Source organism: Chenopodium album, chromosome 12 (genome assembly GCF_948465745.1).
Source record: "Chenopodium album chromosome 12, dcCheAlbu1.1, whole genome shotgun sequence".
NCBI lineage: Eukaryota > Viridiplantae > Streptophyta > Magnoliopsida > Caryophyllales > Amaranthaceae > Chenopodium > Chenopodium album.
Window position 1 is genome coordinate 50548814 of NC_137845.1, and position 18550 is coordinate 50567363.

The 18550-nt window shown below is 32.9% G+C and overlaps 1 protein-coding gene and 1 long non-coding RNA gene across 2 annotated transcripts; one reads left to right on the top strand and one right to left on the bottom strand.

Moving 5' to 3' along the window:
• Positions 1-8880: 8880 nt before the first annotated feature.
• On the top strand, positions 8881-9899 carry LOC145571280 (uncharacterized). The gene is made up of 2 exons (XM_081630343.1): positions 8881-9307; positions 9799-9899. Exons 1-2 carry the CDS (start codon positions 8881-8883, stop codon positions 9897-9899), a joined length of 528 nt encoding a protein of 175 aa, XP_081486469.1.
• A 5045-nt stretch (positions 9900-14944) lies between these two features.
• LOC145572531 (uncharacterized) lies at positions 14945-18282 on the bottom strand. The gene is made up of 5 exons (XR_014096875.1): positions 17952-18282; positions 17735-17853; positions 17321-17436; positions 16569-16707; positions 14945-15382 (listed from the first exon to the last, which is right to left on the bottom strand). It is a non-coding gene; the product is annotated as an uncharacterized LOC145572531 (long non-coding RNA).
• Between the last annotated feature and the right edge of the window lie 268 nt (positions 18283-18550).

An 18550-nucleotide genomic window follows, 5' to 3' on the forward strand; every position in this document is an offset into this window, starting at 1 on the left:
AGTAATACAGTCATTCGATTTGAGTTCTCGAATAACTAAAACTTTAACCAATTTAGTTAGTTGACATTTTTTAGAGTAAAAGGATCAGATCAGAGAATAACACCTTAAAATCAAAACTACTCATAAATGATCCGCCCTAAGCCTAACAAAGGGACTTGGATTATTTCAATCTTAAGAAATTTTGTGTGATGCTAACATTCACAACTCAATCCGTAGCTCTGTTCTATTTCCTTCTCGGCACTCATATCATTATTATCCATTTGCACAATCAAATTACAAACATTCATCCTCCTTGCCAAGTCCAAGTCCGATTTAGTTATAATAGAGTGTAAAGACATATTCTTAGGCTTCAAGTATCAGCTTAAGCTTTTGGTTAAGTTGGTCTATAAACAAGTTATAAGTTGATAATTAGTTATAATACATATTCCTTTAACAAGAAAAATTGATTAAAAAAAAAAAAAAAGGGGGTATTTTCTGCGCATGGGGTGATGGAACCTTATATTTTAAAAGTGGACCAACTACAAATTATTCATTGGTTACCTTTGGAATTTGTTCCAGATAAGCCTCACTAATTAGCTATAATTATTAAGTTGTTTTTCATAAAGGGAAAAAATACAAGTTATAAGCATTTTTTGAGAGGTTTCTTATATTATCTTAGAACTTTTTCTTTGATTTGATGTGATATTATCCTAGTACTTAATTGTGTAGTAATGTATAGAAGTATAATTAGTGGTACACTTGCTGTTTGCAAATCTGTACCATAGCAAATTGCCAATCATCCATATATAGGGTTGACAATCAACTCTTACTTGGTGTTCTTACAAGGTACACCCTTTAATCCAATTTACTCATCAGTCACATGAATGAGTAGATTGTAATAGAATAGGAAATGTATTGATGAGAGATTTGCAAAAAACCTAACCGGATTAGAAATTTTGCAAAAAAATTATTTTGTATGAACTAGAAAAATCAATGTTGTAAATGTACAGAGTAAGGAATTTGAAATGAACAAAAATATATAAAAGGAAAAATTGTATTTCACCACCCTTCAAAACACCCTATTTTGATTTAATCGCTCTTTTTTGTAGGTGCTTGAACAAAATAAATGGAAAAAAGAAAGGGTGGTTAAATCAAAATAGGGTGTTTTGAAGGATGGTAAAATACAATTAATCCCGGAAAAAAATTTATTTTACCACTCCTCAAAACACCCTATCTTGATTTAACCACTCTTTAGGTGATTGAACAAATTAAAAGAAAAAAAGGGTGGTTAAATAAAAGTAGGGTGTTTTGAAGATTGATAATATACTACCTCCATTTAATATTTTTGCAACTTTTGCAAAAAATGGATGCTATACATTATTTGCAACCAATGTTTTCTTTCTTTTTTAGGTTGTCATTTCTCTCTATCTCTCTCATCATCTTATGCATTCCTATTTTTCTCTCTTTATCATACACTTACAAATAAATTTTACCTAGGAGTCTGTACACCCTTCAAAGTTGCAAAAGATGTGAAACGGAGGTAGTAAAATTAATCCAAAATAAAATTAAGTGGAATGTCAAGAATTTAATTTTCAAAGAAGACATGTCCTAACTTCTTATTTACCCTTAAGCTCGAGATGAGTTAGTCGCTTTCCTTTGATCTTCTCTACATGCAATACAAAGCTACTTTGGTATTTTTAGTCCTATTCTAATGTGTGACATGCCCCATCAGCCCATCTAAGCAAATTGAGACTTGAGATTCCCACATCTTTTATCCTTTCCGTTACTAAAAGGACACATCTAGTACTTTTTAGCTTAGATTTAACAGGGAATATATCAACTCTAGTAAGAACCATTCTATTCCCAAATATACAAATATATCTTTTTTGCACCTTTAGAAGCCAAAAAAGAAGACTCTACTTACAATATAGTAATAAGACTATAGAGTTAAGAACCTTCCCATATTGGAAATAAAATACACTTTAAAAGAACTTCCTATCCTAAAACAATGTTCAAAGATGGGAGCAAGAAGAATAAAGATAGCATCACAACTTCCAATTAATTTCATACACAAAGGTACTTATGATTGTGACTAATTACTAATTAGTCTTTTAATTAGTGGTAAGAGGTCATTTCAAAGCTAAAAAGTGAAAAGAAAGATTCAATTTTTAGGTCACCCATTTTCAAATTGGGAAAGCCAACTGTGGATGATACTATTCTTAGAAAGAAGGCATCAACTATGTTCTTTTTTCTGTATATACCTCACACGATTAGTTTTTTGTGATAATGCTTAATTAATTACCTAATATATTCTCCTCTCTATTCTCTTTTCACTTTTTCGTGCATCCACCATCTTTGAATTTTGAAATCGATCAAACACTTAGACAAATTGCGTCTTAATTGGCCAATGGAATGGCAAAATTGAACATTTGTCATATTTGGAAAAGCTTTGAATTTAGGCGGTAGAAATTTTAGGCTTTTAATTGGCCAATAGAATGGCAAAATTGAACATTATTTACACCACTTTAATTTGCATGGTAGAATTTACACATGTGGCCTATTTATAATGCCATGACAAAGTCAAAGCCGAATAATAATAGATAATCTTATAAATTGTCTATATTATGAAGTTTTTTGTGTGTATATGAAATTAAAATGTCGGGCTCTATCGCGCTTATTACTACAAAAAAAATGTAAACATTCTTTAATTGCATATGTAGTTGTAGATCTTGTAAATAGAAAATTTGAAAGGAATAAGATGTAAAATTGACCTATGCTCTGAGTATAATTAATGAGCTAAAATTTTTAAAAAGGTAAATTAATATACGATTAGAGATTAAGTTAAGTGGGACTAGAATATTAATATATGTACCTTAAGCACATATTCTTTATTCAATTTTTTGCATAGATCATATATATGAAGCACTAAGTTAAGCTATAATTTCAATTCTAAATGATTTTTTTTTTTTTAATTTAAGAAACTCTTTCAGACGATTAAGAGGATTACTAGATTACTATTGACACCATGATAACAAATTAACAACTAAGGTTAATCAAATTAATAAAACAATATACTATTTTGAAAACTAAATCAAATCCAAATTTATAAAAAATCAAAACATAAGTCAAACTTACTTTTATTACAATTTGAAACCTAATGACCCATATCAAAACACCAATTTTTAAATTCAACAATCCCCAGAACCAAATAATATAAACATCTTGAATTCAATAATGTAATTTTTCTTAATATAATGATTTATTTAAACTACGCGTTGTAACTTTCTAATTTGATTTTGATATGATGCTCCTTGTTTTGCAACTTTGCATTAAATACTCAATAAACTATTGTTTATTATTTATTATTATTCAGTTAATAAGCAAACCTAAATTTTTTTTTTTTATTTCAACTTCAATCTATCTATATCAATAACTTAATACTAAAACAGACACCGGGAGCAACACGTGTCACATTTTGGTGCTGTTTTTTCCCTCCAAAACTCCCCTTCTCTTTTTAACCTTTTTTTTTAACATTTGATTCTATAATATATATTATAATTCCAAATATATTATGTTATCTTTATGACAACTTTTTTTTTGTTAATATTTGATTTTGATTCTATAATATTACCATTCTAAATATTTTGTATTGTCTTTATGACAAATATATTATTTTATTTTACTTGATTGATGTTCATAATTTCTATACACATTTACCTAAATAATTATTCCAAATCCTTTTTAATTGTCTTTCAAATGGAGTATTATTAAATTCTGTCAAAAAAGTAATAATAAATTGATTCATATAATATATGATAAAGAAATTACTTTAAAAAAACACTTTTTTTTTCAATTTCAATATGACTATGTATTCAAATTTATTATAATTTTGTTTCTGAAGTTTAACTACTATGTGTGTGTGTGTGTGTCTATATATATATATATATATATATATATATATATATATATATATATATATATATATATATATATATATATATATATATATATATATATATATATATATATACAAATTAAGGACTTATAAAGTATAGTATAACTATAAAATAAATGTTGTGTTAGACAATCAATAACTTAATACTAAAACAGACACCGGGGTGACACATGTCACATCCTGGTGCTGTTTTTTCCCTCTAAATTTTCCTTCCTTTTTAGTGAAAATCTTTTTTTAGATCAAATATTTGTATAATATAAGTATTATACTCCATAAAATTATTTCAAATCTTTCATATTATCTTTGTAATATTTATATATATATTTTTTTAATTTAGTGTTCTTAATTCTTCTATACACATTTACCTAAAATATTATTCTAACTCTTTTTTATTTTTCTTTTAAAAGGATTATTATTATATTTTTTCCAAAAAAGTAATAATAAAATTGATTATAATTTATAAATGATTTTAACGAAATTACTTTAGCGTCACTTAAATTTTTTAGCATATTACACTAGATAGCCGCTTGTAAAAGAGTAAAATAACTTTTATAACACTGACCGAGTAACCCTTACAACTATTTTTTTTAATCTAAAATATGATATAATATACTTCGTATTAATCGTTTGCTTTGCCTTTTTATATAGATTATTACAACATAATTTTCAATATATTGATGTGTATGTTGTATCAAATTTTATTTGTTAGATACAATTAATGTTTTAAAAAAATTGAACTTATCGTGCATAGCACGGGACCTAAGCTAGTACTATACTAAAACAAGGTACACTAGCTCCAAAGCTAACAAGTGTCCATGTTTTAGTTTTTTTTTTTAATTATTTAAAAAATTATTATGGTGTGCATTTGTCAAAAATCCTGTTCATATATATTATTGCATATTTACATAGGAATATATTAGTAAATTACTTATTTTTCCGAATGAAGTACTATATAATCTTTGTCAAATATAAACATGTATAAAATCTTTGACAAATAATATAAACAATATCTTTAACAATAAAAACCATATATTTTAATTTTATTTATATAAATTTTATAAAATACCTTCTATAAGCTTTGTATATTATATTTTGAGGGATATTTACACTTGAGTTTTGTATGTGTTTTTTTCCCTTTTTTTTTTTTGTTTTTTTAGTTAACTTAATTTTTATAAATTTTCTTATATGTATTATATTAATTTTTTTGAATCACATGTGACATGTGTCATTTAAGATTCCTATTTAGTAGTGTGTATTGACATCAATGCTAGCTATAAACACAAATAAAGTTATTTTAATAATTTTGGCATGATTCTATTAATTATTACTACATTCATATTATTCATCAGTTATATATGATTGAATTATTTTGGCATGTTTCGTAAAAATAAAAAAAATAAAAAATTATTATAGCATGATTTTTACATCATGTAGATCCACTCAATTTTATTTTGTATGATTCTTCTTATCTATTGATTGCTAAAATCTAATACTATCTATATTTGAACTTAGAAATGTATATGTTATTTTTTAATTATAATTTTATTATGTTTTATAAAGATATTTGTATATCCTACATTTTATCACTCTATATATAAAAATTCTTTTTATAAACATCTTTTTACAATTTAATATATATAAAATATTGTTGGCTTCTCTATTTTTATGCATTAAGAAAAGATTTATGATATTGCATACGAAGTATTATATAATAGTCTTTATAATCAATAAAAATTTATATCCTACATATATGAATTAAGTCTATATACTATACTAAAACAGCGTAAACTAGCTTCAAAGTTGACACATGTCCATGTTTTAGTTTTAGTTTTTTTTTTTTTTTTTTTTTTTTTGATAGACTGTATAATTGTCAAAGATCTTATTAATTAAGATGCTCCAAGATAATATCCTTGACTTCTTAATATTATTTCTCAATCAATATTATTCACGGATATTCAACATATATTTTGTCCATATTATTTGACTTTAGATTGCTTAATTCAAATAGGGTATGTGCTCTTATTTTGTAGAGTATATTTTTGCTATTCTTATTAGCACAAGTACAACTATTGTATATGCTCTAGACTTTTTTTTTTTAATTCCAAATGAGGCTACAAATAACCAAGAAAAAGAAAAATCAAACAAGCAAAAACAAGAAAACTAAAAGAAAATAGAAATCTAAACACCCTAATTACGGAGGAATAAAACACTTTCATGGTACTAGAGCAGGAATAAAAAGTGTTGTATTGAGTTAGTGGACAAAGTTTAATCATTTTTAAAAGGAGGTGGCCAGTGACTCAAGTAGAAATGAGAAAAAAAATGACTTAATGCAGGTATTGATTATCAATTCATTGAGTTGAATTATATTTAAAAACTTTACATTCAATTAAAAAATAAAAAAAGTTATTTTAAAGCACAAATTATTATATGTGACTAAGTTATTTTAAAGCACAAATTTTTATATGTGGCTGGCCATATTGTGTAGCCGGGGTTATTCATGCTTAGGTGTGTGTCAGCTAGCCATACAAAAAAAAGCGATGTATTGAGTTAGTGGACAAATTTTAATCATTTTTAAAATGAAGTGGCTAGTAACTCAATTAGAAATGAGAAAAAAAATATATGACTTAATGTAGGTATTTGTAATACCCTGATTTTTTATACATATTTTATTTTAAATAAGTATTTTGTGAAGTATTCAAATAATTTTAAATGAATTATTTATGGCATTTTAATTATTTATTTTAAATAAGTTTGGAAATATTTTATAAAAGTTATTTAATTAAGTATTTTATTAAGTTGGGATTTATTTTAGGAAAGTTTTATTTTAGAAAAGTTTTATTAGGGAAGGGATTAGTAAAGATAAAAAGGGAAATTTTAAGTAAGAAGGGTTTCTAGAGAAAGGGGTATAAATATTCAACACATGGGCAAATTAAACTTTGCCCAGAGTGGAGAATACCCAAGGTAAACTTTCTCTCCCTTTTCCTTTATTTCTTTTTCTTTTTTTTCTTTCTTTTCCCCTTCCCCATTTTACACTGCCGACCACCACTACACACCACCGGCCGCCACCACAACCACCGGCGCAAGCGCCAGCAACCGCAGTGGCACCAGCAGGGCGCGACAGCAGCCCAGCCATGTCGTGGTGCTGCTGCTTTCAGCCGTCGAACAAAAAAAAAATTATTATTTTTATTTCTTTTGTTTAATCCTAAATCTAATTATTAATTATGAGTTTTGTGATGATTTTATGATGATTGATTTTAAGTATGGTACTAATTAATTTTCAGGTTGTAATTTTAATTAAAAAGCCCCAAATTTGAAACCCTAGATTAGTAAATAATTGATTATTGAAGGAACATAATTTAGGGTGGTTTAAACCTTTAATTTGAGGACTTTAAAGTATAATTACAGCAAGTTTTCATGGATTAATATTGCTGGAAATTTTGTTAGTAAGCTAAAAATTAAGTTTCTTGAAGAAATTTTGACTACCCATTAATTGGGATTAAAGTAAGAGGTTTTAATGAATTTTCAGCTTGTTTTAATTAAATTATGAAAGGTTTAATAAGAGTATATATTGCTGGAAATTTGTGTGGAATAGATTTTAATGCCATATTATGATTTTGGATTGTAGGAGACTTCCAAGTGAGTGATTTTCTGTTAGTCGTGGCAATTTTAAGAGCATATTTAAGGTACGTTCGCGTACTTGGTATTTATTTGGTGATATAGGAACATGCTAAGCTTTGAATAATTGATTCCAAATAGTATCATGATAGGATGTGGTTGGAATTTATTATTTGGTTGATGTTGGTGATTGAATTATGAAGCATGGATTATATGTGATGGATTATTGAATAGAAATAATTATTTTACCCTAGCTTCTTACAATAGCAGAAGGCTGAGGAATTTTCAAACCTTAAGATGAAGGAGATGCCAGTCATTGAATACTACATAAAGTTTATTGAGTTGTCTCGTTTTGCTGAAGAGTCTGTTGCTATAGAGAAGGCAAAGGCTAGAAAGTTTAAGAGTGGTTTGACTACTGATTTGCAGCTGAAGTTGTGTGGGCAAGTGTTTGAAACCATGGATGAAGTGTATGGGAGAGCCGCACACCTTTATGCACTAGAAGTGAAGAAGAAGAAAGAACTAGCTGAGATAGAAGGGAAGGAGAAGTGAAAGGAGGTGGGACAAAGTTCTGGAAACCAACAGGGTAACCAAAACAATTTTAAGAAGCAGAAATACCACCAGAACAACAACAACTTCCACAACAACAATGATTCCCAAAGTAATAATCGTCAAGGAGGACGAAACTTCAATGGAGGGGCTAGGAACTATAACCAAGGGAATAATAAGAATGAAAGATGTTATTTTTGCAAAAGGTGCAAGAATAATCACCTTAGGAGGGATTATGAAGGTAATCTGGTTACTTATCGTGCTTGTAATAAACTTGGGCATAGGGAGTACGAGTGTTTCTCCAAAAATTCTAATGGGAACAAGCAGCATAATAATTCATGAGGGACCCAAAGGAACTTTCAAGGGGAATAACAACAACTTTTCTGGGAATAAGGGAGTGCAGCAGAATGGAGCGAAGGGCAACAACAATAGCAATGGGAATAACCAACAGAAAGGTGGAGCTGCAGGAAACTGAATGTGTTGAGTAGGCATGAGGCCGATTCCACGAAAGATGTCATCACCGGTACTTTTTCTATTAACTCTATTCCTGTTAAAGTTTTGTTTGATTCTGGTGCAACTTTTTCTTTCATTTCAAAGGGTATTGTTTCGAAACTTAAAGACTGTTTGAAAACAGTAGAAGTAGTAGACCTGCCTATAACCATTCCTACGAGTGGGGTAGTGAAATGTACCAAAACCTTTAGAGACGTACTTTTAGAAATTGAAGGAAAGTGTTTCAGTCTGACCTCATCAAGTTTGGGTTGAGTGACTTTGATCTCATTCTGGGAATGGATTGGTTGAGCAAGTACAGTGCAGAAATCAGTTGTCGATCGCAGAAAGTGAAAATGAATACAAGTGAGAATGAGTCAGTGACATATTGGATGCATGGTGAAACCAAGTGCCCAAGGTTAATATTCGTGCTTAAGTTGGCAAAGTACATTAAGAAGGGACATCCAGTATACTTCTGCAGTGTGAGAAACATGGATCATGAGGAAGCAACAAAACCAGAGGATATAGAAGTGGTGAATGAACTCCTGGATGTATTTCCAAAGGAGATCCCTAGAATGCCACCTAAGAGGGCAATTGATTTCACAATAGATTTAGTCCCAGGGACAGCACCAATTTCCAAGGCACTATATCGTATGACACCTGTAGAAATGAGTGAGTTAAAGGAGCAACTACAGGATTTATTGGAAAAGGGATACATTAGACCAAGTGCATCTCCTTGGGGAGCACCGGTCTTATTTGTTAAGAAGAAAGATGGAAGTATAAGACTATGTATCGATTACAGGGAACTAAATAAGGTAACAATAAAGAAAAAGTATTTGTTGCCAAGGATTGATGACCTGTTTGATTAGTTGAGAGGTGCAACGGTGTTTTCTAAGATTGATTTGAGGTCTGGGTATCATCAGTTGAGGATTGCAGATGAAGACATTCCTAAAACTGCATTTAGGACAAGATATGGGCATTATGAGTTTACAGCGATGCCATTTGGATTGACAAATACACCGGTAATCTTTATGGATTTGATGAACGGGTTGTTTCATCAATATGTGGATAAGTTCGTAGTAGTATATATAGATGATATACTGGTGTATTCGAAAAGCAAACAAGAGCATGTAGAACACCTAAGGGCAATTCTACAAACATTAAGAGAAAACAATCTTTATGCAAAGTTCTCTAAGTGTGAATTCTGGTTGGAGAAGGTAGCATTCCTAGGTCATTTCGTGTCCAAGAATGGAGTGAAGGTAGATCTAGAGAAGATCGAGGCAGTGAAGGGTTGGCCTATTCCCAAAACAGTATCTGATTTTCAGAGTTTCTTAGGTTTAGCAGGGTATTATAGGCGTTTTGTGAAGGATTTCTCGAAGATTGCTAAACCTATGACTACTCTAATGAAGAAGGACAAAAAGTTCGATTGGGATGATAAGTGTGAAGAAGCATTCCAACTCTTGAAACTGAAGCAGATTACAGCACCAGTGCTTACACTTCCAGACGATAGTGGGATTTATGATGTGTATAGTGACGCATCCAAGAATGGCTTGGGATGTGTGCTTGTGCAAAATGGAAAGGTGGTTGCATATGCGTCAAGGCAGTTAAAGACTCACACTACTAGAAAACTGCTGTTTTTCAACCGAAAAAAATCACTCGGAAACACCCCATTTTCCGTCGGAAATCGTCGTCAGAAACCCTTTTGTAGGAAAATCAACCTTTTCCAACGAAAATTCCGTCGGAAACACCTTTCTGATGGAAATTTCGTCGGAAACACCTTTCCGACGGAAATTCCGTCGGAATTCATGCGTCGGAAGAAAGTTTCCGGCTCAGAAAAATTCGTCGGAAGTTCCAACGGAATAGTATTCCGTCGTAACTTTCCGACGGATTTTCCGTTGGAAAATGTTTCTGTCAAATTAAAAAAAAAAAACACGTTGCACCACCACTGGCACGGCGTGTCACCACCCTAACACCAACAGCAGCCACCACCGCCACTTCCCCCCACATTAACCACTACCCCCCACATCAGCACTACCCGCCACTAACCCCAACCCCAACCCGAACCATACTACCACTCACCCTAACCCGAACCACACCACCACTCACCCCCTAACCCTAACCACACCACCCAACCTGAACCATACTACCACCCACCCTTACCCAAACCATACTACCACTCACCCTAACTCGAACCACACCACCACTCACACCCGAACCCTAAACGACCAGATTCACCCCCTTAACCTACCCCACCTAACCCTAACCCACCCAAATAAAGATCTACCACCCAATTAAACCAAACCTAGATCTACAACCCTAACAAATCCGGTCGAACTAACCATCTTAAACAAACCACCCCACCACCAACCTAAAACCACCACCATCGTCAAAAACCACCAACCTCAAACCCAAAAATTAACAAAAAAAAAGAAAGAAAAATAAACACAAAACATACATTAATACGGTCGAACCTTCGAATTTCATCTCGAATTTGGTTTAATACGGCCAAATTCGACCATGAAACCTCTAGATCTAGGGATTTCAAGGTCGAATTTGACCGTAAAACCAAGAATTTGACCGTAGAGAGGGAAAGAAATTCGTGAGAATTTGACCAATAATTTGTTGATGTTCGTGATTCTTGACGGAGAGAGAGAGAGAGGAGGACAGAGAAAGAGAGGGAAAAGGAGTTGAAGAAGACAAGAGAAAGAGGAGGGAGAAGAAGGCCGAGAAAGACGGAGGAGGGAGGAGGAGATGAGAGAGAAAGAGGAGTAGAACTGAAGAAGATAAGAGGAGAGAGAATGAAAAGGGGAAGGAGTAGGAGAAAACAAAGCCTGAGAAAAAGGGGGGTTCAATGTTTAGGGTTTCGGTTTAATTTTTTTAATTTTTTTTTTAAAATATATTGTGACGGAATATTCCGTCGGAAATTTTCGACGGATTTTAATTTCGTCGGAAAATTAATTTTCCGACGGAATATTCCGTCGGAAAGCCCATATATTCCGACGAATTTATATTCCGTCGTAAATTTCCGACGGATTGTTAAAATCCGTCTGAAATGTCCGAGGAATAAAAATCCGTCGGAATTTTAGGGTTTTTCGACAGATTTACGTGTCCGTCGAAAATAGCCCTATTTCTAGTAGTGTCATGAAGTAAATTACCCAACTCATGACTTGGAATTAGCTACAATTATATTTGCACTAAAGATTTGGCGGCATTACTTGTATGGAGTGAAATGTAAAATTTATATAGACCATAAGAGCTTGAAATATATTTTCACTCAAAGAGATTTAAACTCACGCCAAAGAAGATGGTTGGAGTATACGACGGATTATGACTTAGACATACAATATCATGAAGGGAAAGCAAATTTAGTTGCGGATGCCCTAAATCGTAAGACCAATCATGGATTGAATACCTTAATAGTGGCAGATGAGTTATGTAGAGAAATGAGGAAAATGAATCTAGAAGTTGTAGAATGGGGAGTGCCAGCAGGCATACTTGCGAACCTAACCATCCAACCAACAATATTCGATGAAATAAGGGAAAATCAGGAAGGAGATGTGAAGTGGGATAGGATTCGCGAGAAAATAAAACAAGGCAAAGCTACATATTTCAAAATTCATGAAGATGGGAGTTTAAGGTACAAAGGTCGATGGTGTGTACCATAGAAATGTGAGGAAGTTAAAAGGATGTTAATGGAGGAGGTAGGGATGTCAATGGGGCGGGCTGGGGCGGATGTTGGCCTTCCCATCCCCATCCCCATCCCCGCGGCGGGTCTAATATTCATCCCCATCCCCACCCCGGCGGGTATAACTCTAAAACCATCCCCGCCCCACCCCCACTTGAATATCCATCCTCACCTAATACCCACCAAAGACCCACCTAATCCCCACCCAAGACCCACCTAATCTCCGTCTCTCAAATACACAATCCTACATAATTAATACGGATAATAATAATAATAATAATAATAATAATAATAATAATAATAATAATAATAAAATTCTTAATATTACACACATTTTTGTTTATAATATAATTGTAGTACAAAGTATTTATAATTAATATTTGATTTCACGTAATTATTTAATAAAATAGTATAAAAGTATATAATTTTTCTTTTAAAGATATATAGATGTGGGTATGAGGTGGGGATGGGGCGGGTCCGAAGTAGGGCGGGGATGGGGAGGGTAAAACTTAAAATCCACCCCGCCCCATCACCCATGGCGGGTATGGTTTTTATCCTCATCCCCTCCCCACCACCCGCCAAACCGAGACCCACTGGGGCGGGGATGGGGCGGGTCTCCGCCCCACTAACATCCCTAGGAGGAGGGTCACAATACACCATACTCGGTGCACCCAGGAGGGGATAAGCTATACAAGGATTTGAAAAAGGTGTATTGGTGGCCTAGAATGAAGAATGAAGTTGCGGAATTTGTAACAAAGTGTTTGACTTGTCAAAAGGTGAAGATAGAGCACAAGAGACCCTAAGGGTCTGTGCTATCATTGGAAATTCCTGGATGGAAGTGGGATTGTATCTCAATGGATTTTTTGACTTGCCTCCCAAAGTCAAATAGTGAAAATGACACCATTTGGGTAGTGGTGGACAGACTTACAAAATCTGCAGTGTTCATACCAATAATGGAGACTTGGAAGATGAAGCAACTTGCAAATTCTTACATCAAATATGTTGTGAGGTTACATGGAGTTCCAAAGGATATTGTATCTGATAGAGATTCCAGGTTTCTTTCAAAATTTTGGAAAAGTGTACACGAAAACTTTGGTACAACACTTAAGATGAGTACAACGTTTCACCCTGCAACAGATGGACAAACTGAGAGAATCATTCAAACCTTGGAAGACATGTTGAGAGCTTGTGTTATAGACTTCCAAGGGGGATAGGAAGATAGCTTGGATTAGATTGAATTTTCCTATAATAATAGTTATCATGCGAGCATAGGCATGACTCCATTTGAGGCTTTGTATAAAAGAAAATGTCATAGTCCCATTTGTTGGAACGACATAAGTGAAACAATGATTTTAGGGCCTCGAATGATCGAGGATACAGTGAAGCAAGTAAGAGAAATTCAAGCAGCTCAAGATCGTCAAAAGAGCTACGCGGATTTGAAGCGTAGAGAAGAGGAATTTAAAATTGGTGACAAGGTTTTGCTGAAGGTGTCACCCATGAAAGGAGTGATGAGGTTTGGAAAGAAAGGAAATTTTAGTCCAAAGTATATTGGCCCATATGAGATACTGCAAAGGATAGGCAAAGTAGCTTATAGGTTGGCCTTACCTATGGAGCTAAGTAAAGTGCATGATGTATTTCATGTGTCTCAATTGAGAAGATATATCCCTGATAAGTCTCATGTGTTACAACCTGAAACCATTGAGTTAGATCAAAGCTTAACCTATGAGGAAAGACCAGTCAAGATTCTTGATAGTAAAGTGCGTAATACACACAATAAGAATATTAAGATTGTGAAAGTGCTATGGTCTAACCAATAATATAAGGAAGCCACTTGGGAAGCCGAGGATGAAATGAAAAAGAAATACCCAGAATTGTTTCAGGTATGTTGAGTTACGGAGACATAACTCATTTTCTTTAAGGGGGTAGAATGCGGTAGAATTTCGAGCTTTTTCCCTAAATTTTTAGTAATTTTTGTGCTTTTTGCACAATTTTAATGAGTATTTTGAGTAATTGTATTCTCAAATAGACACAAAAAGGTAAAGGTATGACAAAAAGTACAACAATATTATACAAAGTGAGGAAAAAGTTTGAATTTCGTTTCCCATTCGGGACAAAACTTCTTTTAAGGGAGGTAGACTGTAATACCCCATATTTTTATACGTATTTTATTTTAAATAAGTATTTTTTGAAGTATTTAAATAATTTGAAATGAATTATTTATGGCATTTTAATTATTTATTTTAAATAAGTTTGGAAATATTTTATAGAAGGAAAGTTTTATTTAATTAATTATTTTATTAAGTTGGGATTTATTTTACACTAGTGGAAAAAAGACTATCCGTAACAGGCAAAAACAGGTCATCCTTAACGGGCAACGGGCGTTACGAATACGGTCGTTACGGATAAAAATATTATTTGTAATGGGCACTTGTCTGTACAAATAAAAATATTATTTGTAACGGGCAGTTAAGTGCCCGTTACAAATAGCCAGGTATGGATATTTGTAACGGACACTTTGACTGCCCGTTACAAATAGCCTGGTATTTGTAACGGACACTTTGACTGCCCGTCACAAATAATGGCTTGAAGAATCAAATATTAGGGGTATTTGTAACAGGCACAACAGGTGCTTGTTACAAATACCCCTTTTCTTTTTCCATTCACATCTCAAATTATCATTTATAATAATTAACATACAACAAAATCCCAAATATTGGTTTTCATGCCACAAAGGCACAAACATATTATCAAAACATGTACACCAAATTTTTAATTTACATCTCAAAAAATTCTTATAATCTTGTCAATTTAAAAAAGCTAATGATTAAAAATCCGAGAGCAAAATGGAATACGAAAAAACAGCAACCCAAGAGCATAGTAATAGCTGCAACAACCATGTTTGGAGGAATTGACATCCAGTTAGCCACAACAGCAACATCCTAAAGCAGTGGTATCAGTGCAACCAAGGAGCAGCAACCCGCAGCAACCAAGAGCAGCAGCAGCAACCCGTCTAAGTTAAGACAATCACATTCATATATGCCAAGGCTTTCTTCTCGATAAACTTCTATCGCATTATGGAAATTATTAGCAAAATCTTCAGCTGGTGTTAGAGAACACTATAATAAGAAAAGATAATTTCATGTTATTATCCATTCACATTCATATAAGTTGCAGCAAAAACACGTTAATAAAAAGAATTTACAGCTTATTTGATGATTTGATAAGTGGTCATCAATCATTGAAACGATAATAAATTCCAGTCGGACTAAATAACGATCATATTGCTCAGTCTAGTAAAGAAGTCTTTTGTGCAATAAGATAAACCAAAAACTCATAAACAAATAGGCTGATAAAACAAAACATAGTTAAATGTAACTTGAGGCGCTCGTGTGGGAACTGAGAAGCAGCTCGGCACAGGGACAAATGGACAAAGTATCAACTTTCAAATTTAAAGCAAGATATTATATATTGGTTGACCAAAGCTAACAAAAAGATTTTATAAGAGGACAGAGGGAGTACTACTCTCTAAAATATTCAACAGGGGTGGGAAGGGAGAGAAAAGCATACGATTAGTTAGTTAGTTTTCGCATTATTAAATATCTACTAGGTGACCCCAGACATTGACCCCTCTCCCCATTGGAATAACTCGATAAAATATCAAGCACCTCTTAGTCTTTATTACCTTGAAATTAAGCTTAATTTAATTTCAACAACTTACACAAGTATCTTTATTTAATAGAAGACATATATATGATTGGATCCATACTACATAGTTTAATATAACTGTACCATTAGTCCATTATTACTCAAGAAAAAAACAAAATTTTTGATGTGTAGCAGATTATAACTAGAAAAAGAAGAAACTATAGTTGTCCATCTCTTGAACAACCACCATATATAAATAATATAATAAGCGGATATATGTACAATTCCATGCCAATTAACCAAACTATATTACACTCTTTACGCTTCAAAAGAAAAGACTCCCACCGATTATTTTTCATCACTAGGGTGTACCTTTGCTTTTGTAGAGGCTTGATTTCAGAAGGAAACAAAAAAAAGATTTCCATTTTACAAATCACAACCTAAATCAAGCTAGACAGCTAGATATGCCCAAACTAAGAAGCTAACACAGAGCAACGATAGTACTTTATAAAACCACCGGGGAGCCATGAAAATCAATACAAGATTTATTGATAAAAAAAATATACGAAGTATACAAACCGACCAAACTAACTAGCAGCATTGTAATATTATGACACACATAAAGCATGTAACAGAAAAATTGAGCTGCCTACTTACAATTTCATGATCGCTTGCAAGGCCGAACTTAATTCCAATCAACTCCCCATCAGGTACAGTTGAAGCCTCACTTTCCTCCATTTTTGAAAGAACAAGAAATTTGATTCAGCTTATGGTGGCATACAAGAGAAAAGCACTCCTGTGGAAGAACATCAACATATACAATAATGAGTGAGCACATGTGATTAAATCATAACAGATTAACAGCATCTTTGAAAACAAGGTATTCCAACCTGCCAGACATCACATGCTTATCTTATTATTACAGAGTAGCTGCATTTTATGAGTATCAACAGACCTAAAGCTTGTTACAACTTAGAACGACAACAGCAGCAACAACATCAGCAAACCAACAAGACATCAAAAATCAAAGGCTCTCACAAGATCGTCTCATCTTGTGTATAAATCATGAGAATAACCAAGTGCACTGATAATTCTTCATCTTGTTTCAGGCTTACAGATGGCATTCATAATTACATTGACAAGTCCAAACAAGTATATAAGCCATTATGCACAGAAGAGCGTATTTGAAGATTATATAGCATTATTGACAATTTGACACCAAAAGATGTACAACATATAGGTAATCGCATATTCACATGTTAAATAACAGATAAGTTGAGAGTCTTGAGACTATTAGGTTACAAAAACCTCACCGTATAAATGGCCACCTATACTAACATTTTAGCGAATATAATACTCATAGACACACCTTGAAGTTACACGTATTGTAAGAACAGTAAAAAAAAAACCTGGTTTTTCTCGGATATCAGAACCTATAGCTCACCCTTGACCTTCACATCTCCATTAGGGAGTGCATTCTGGGTTTGTGCCATCCTTTTCTGCTTTGGATGATTGAACTATAAATCTGAACCAAAAAAAAAAAGAAAGCAACACAATAAAATACCAACAGTCATCCAAAGTAGAATCAAATTAAAATTTTATATATAAAACCCAATAATTCAACCAATTAGAATTAAATTATTCCAAATCTAGCGAAATACACCAAAAATTAATAAAATTTTAATCAAAAGAAAAAGATCTACCGAAAATACACCAAATACCTAGCGAAAATAAACCACAAATTATGCTCAGAATAAGAAATTATTTAGATAATAAGTAAATAAATAATAAAATCAAAGTAATTCATAGTTAAAGGAGCTTACAGTGTTAATTAGATCAATGATAACGGGTCTTCTTCTACTTCTTCGCATCTCTCTCCAACACCCAGGGGAAGTCAATTCACCGAATCAAATTCACAGTTTTCTCTTCATATTCGATTTTACTAAAAAAAATTCCACAATTTCAAATCAAAATCACCAAAATTGCAAAAAAAATTAGGTCAAATTAAGCTATTGCGTAAATGGAGGAGAGAGAAAGTACGGGGAGAAGCGTTTGGGGCCTGATTCCTCAATTATTCCGAGGCGTTTGATAGGGAGTTTGTCGAGAGAGATTTCCATGTCGCCTCTGTCCGCCATCAACTTCTTCACAAAATCGAAAACAAGATGCAAGAGTTTTAGGGTTTTTGGGGCCGAAAATGAATGGAGGTTCAACAATGGAGGGAAGAGAGAGAAAATGGAGGTAAGGATAGATGATATAGAGAGTGAAGTGAGAAAAATCGCCATGAAAAGATCTCTGAGGAGAGAAAAAGAGAGAGAGTGTGAGAGAAAGGAGAGAGAATGTGAGAGAGACGGTTGGAGGAAGTGATGAATAAGAAGGATAGGCTTTTAGGGTTTTCTAATATCCAATTTACGTAGTATTTGTATCGGGTAACTCGTGTCAGTTACAAACAACAAATTATTTATAACGGGCAAAATGCCGCCCGTTCTAAATATTTTCCGTACCACTATGCTATTTTAGTGTAACGGATCATTATTTTTCCCGTTACAAATAGGTTTATTATAACTGGAAAATTGATGCCCGTTACAAATAGAGTGTTACAAATGACATTTTTTCCACTAGAGAGGAAAGTTTTATTTCAG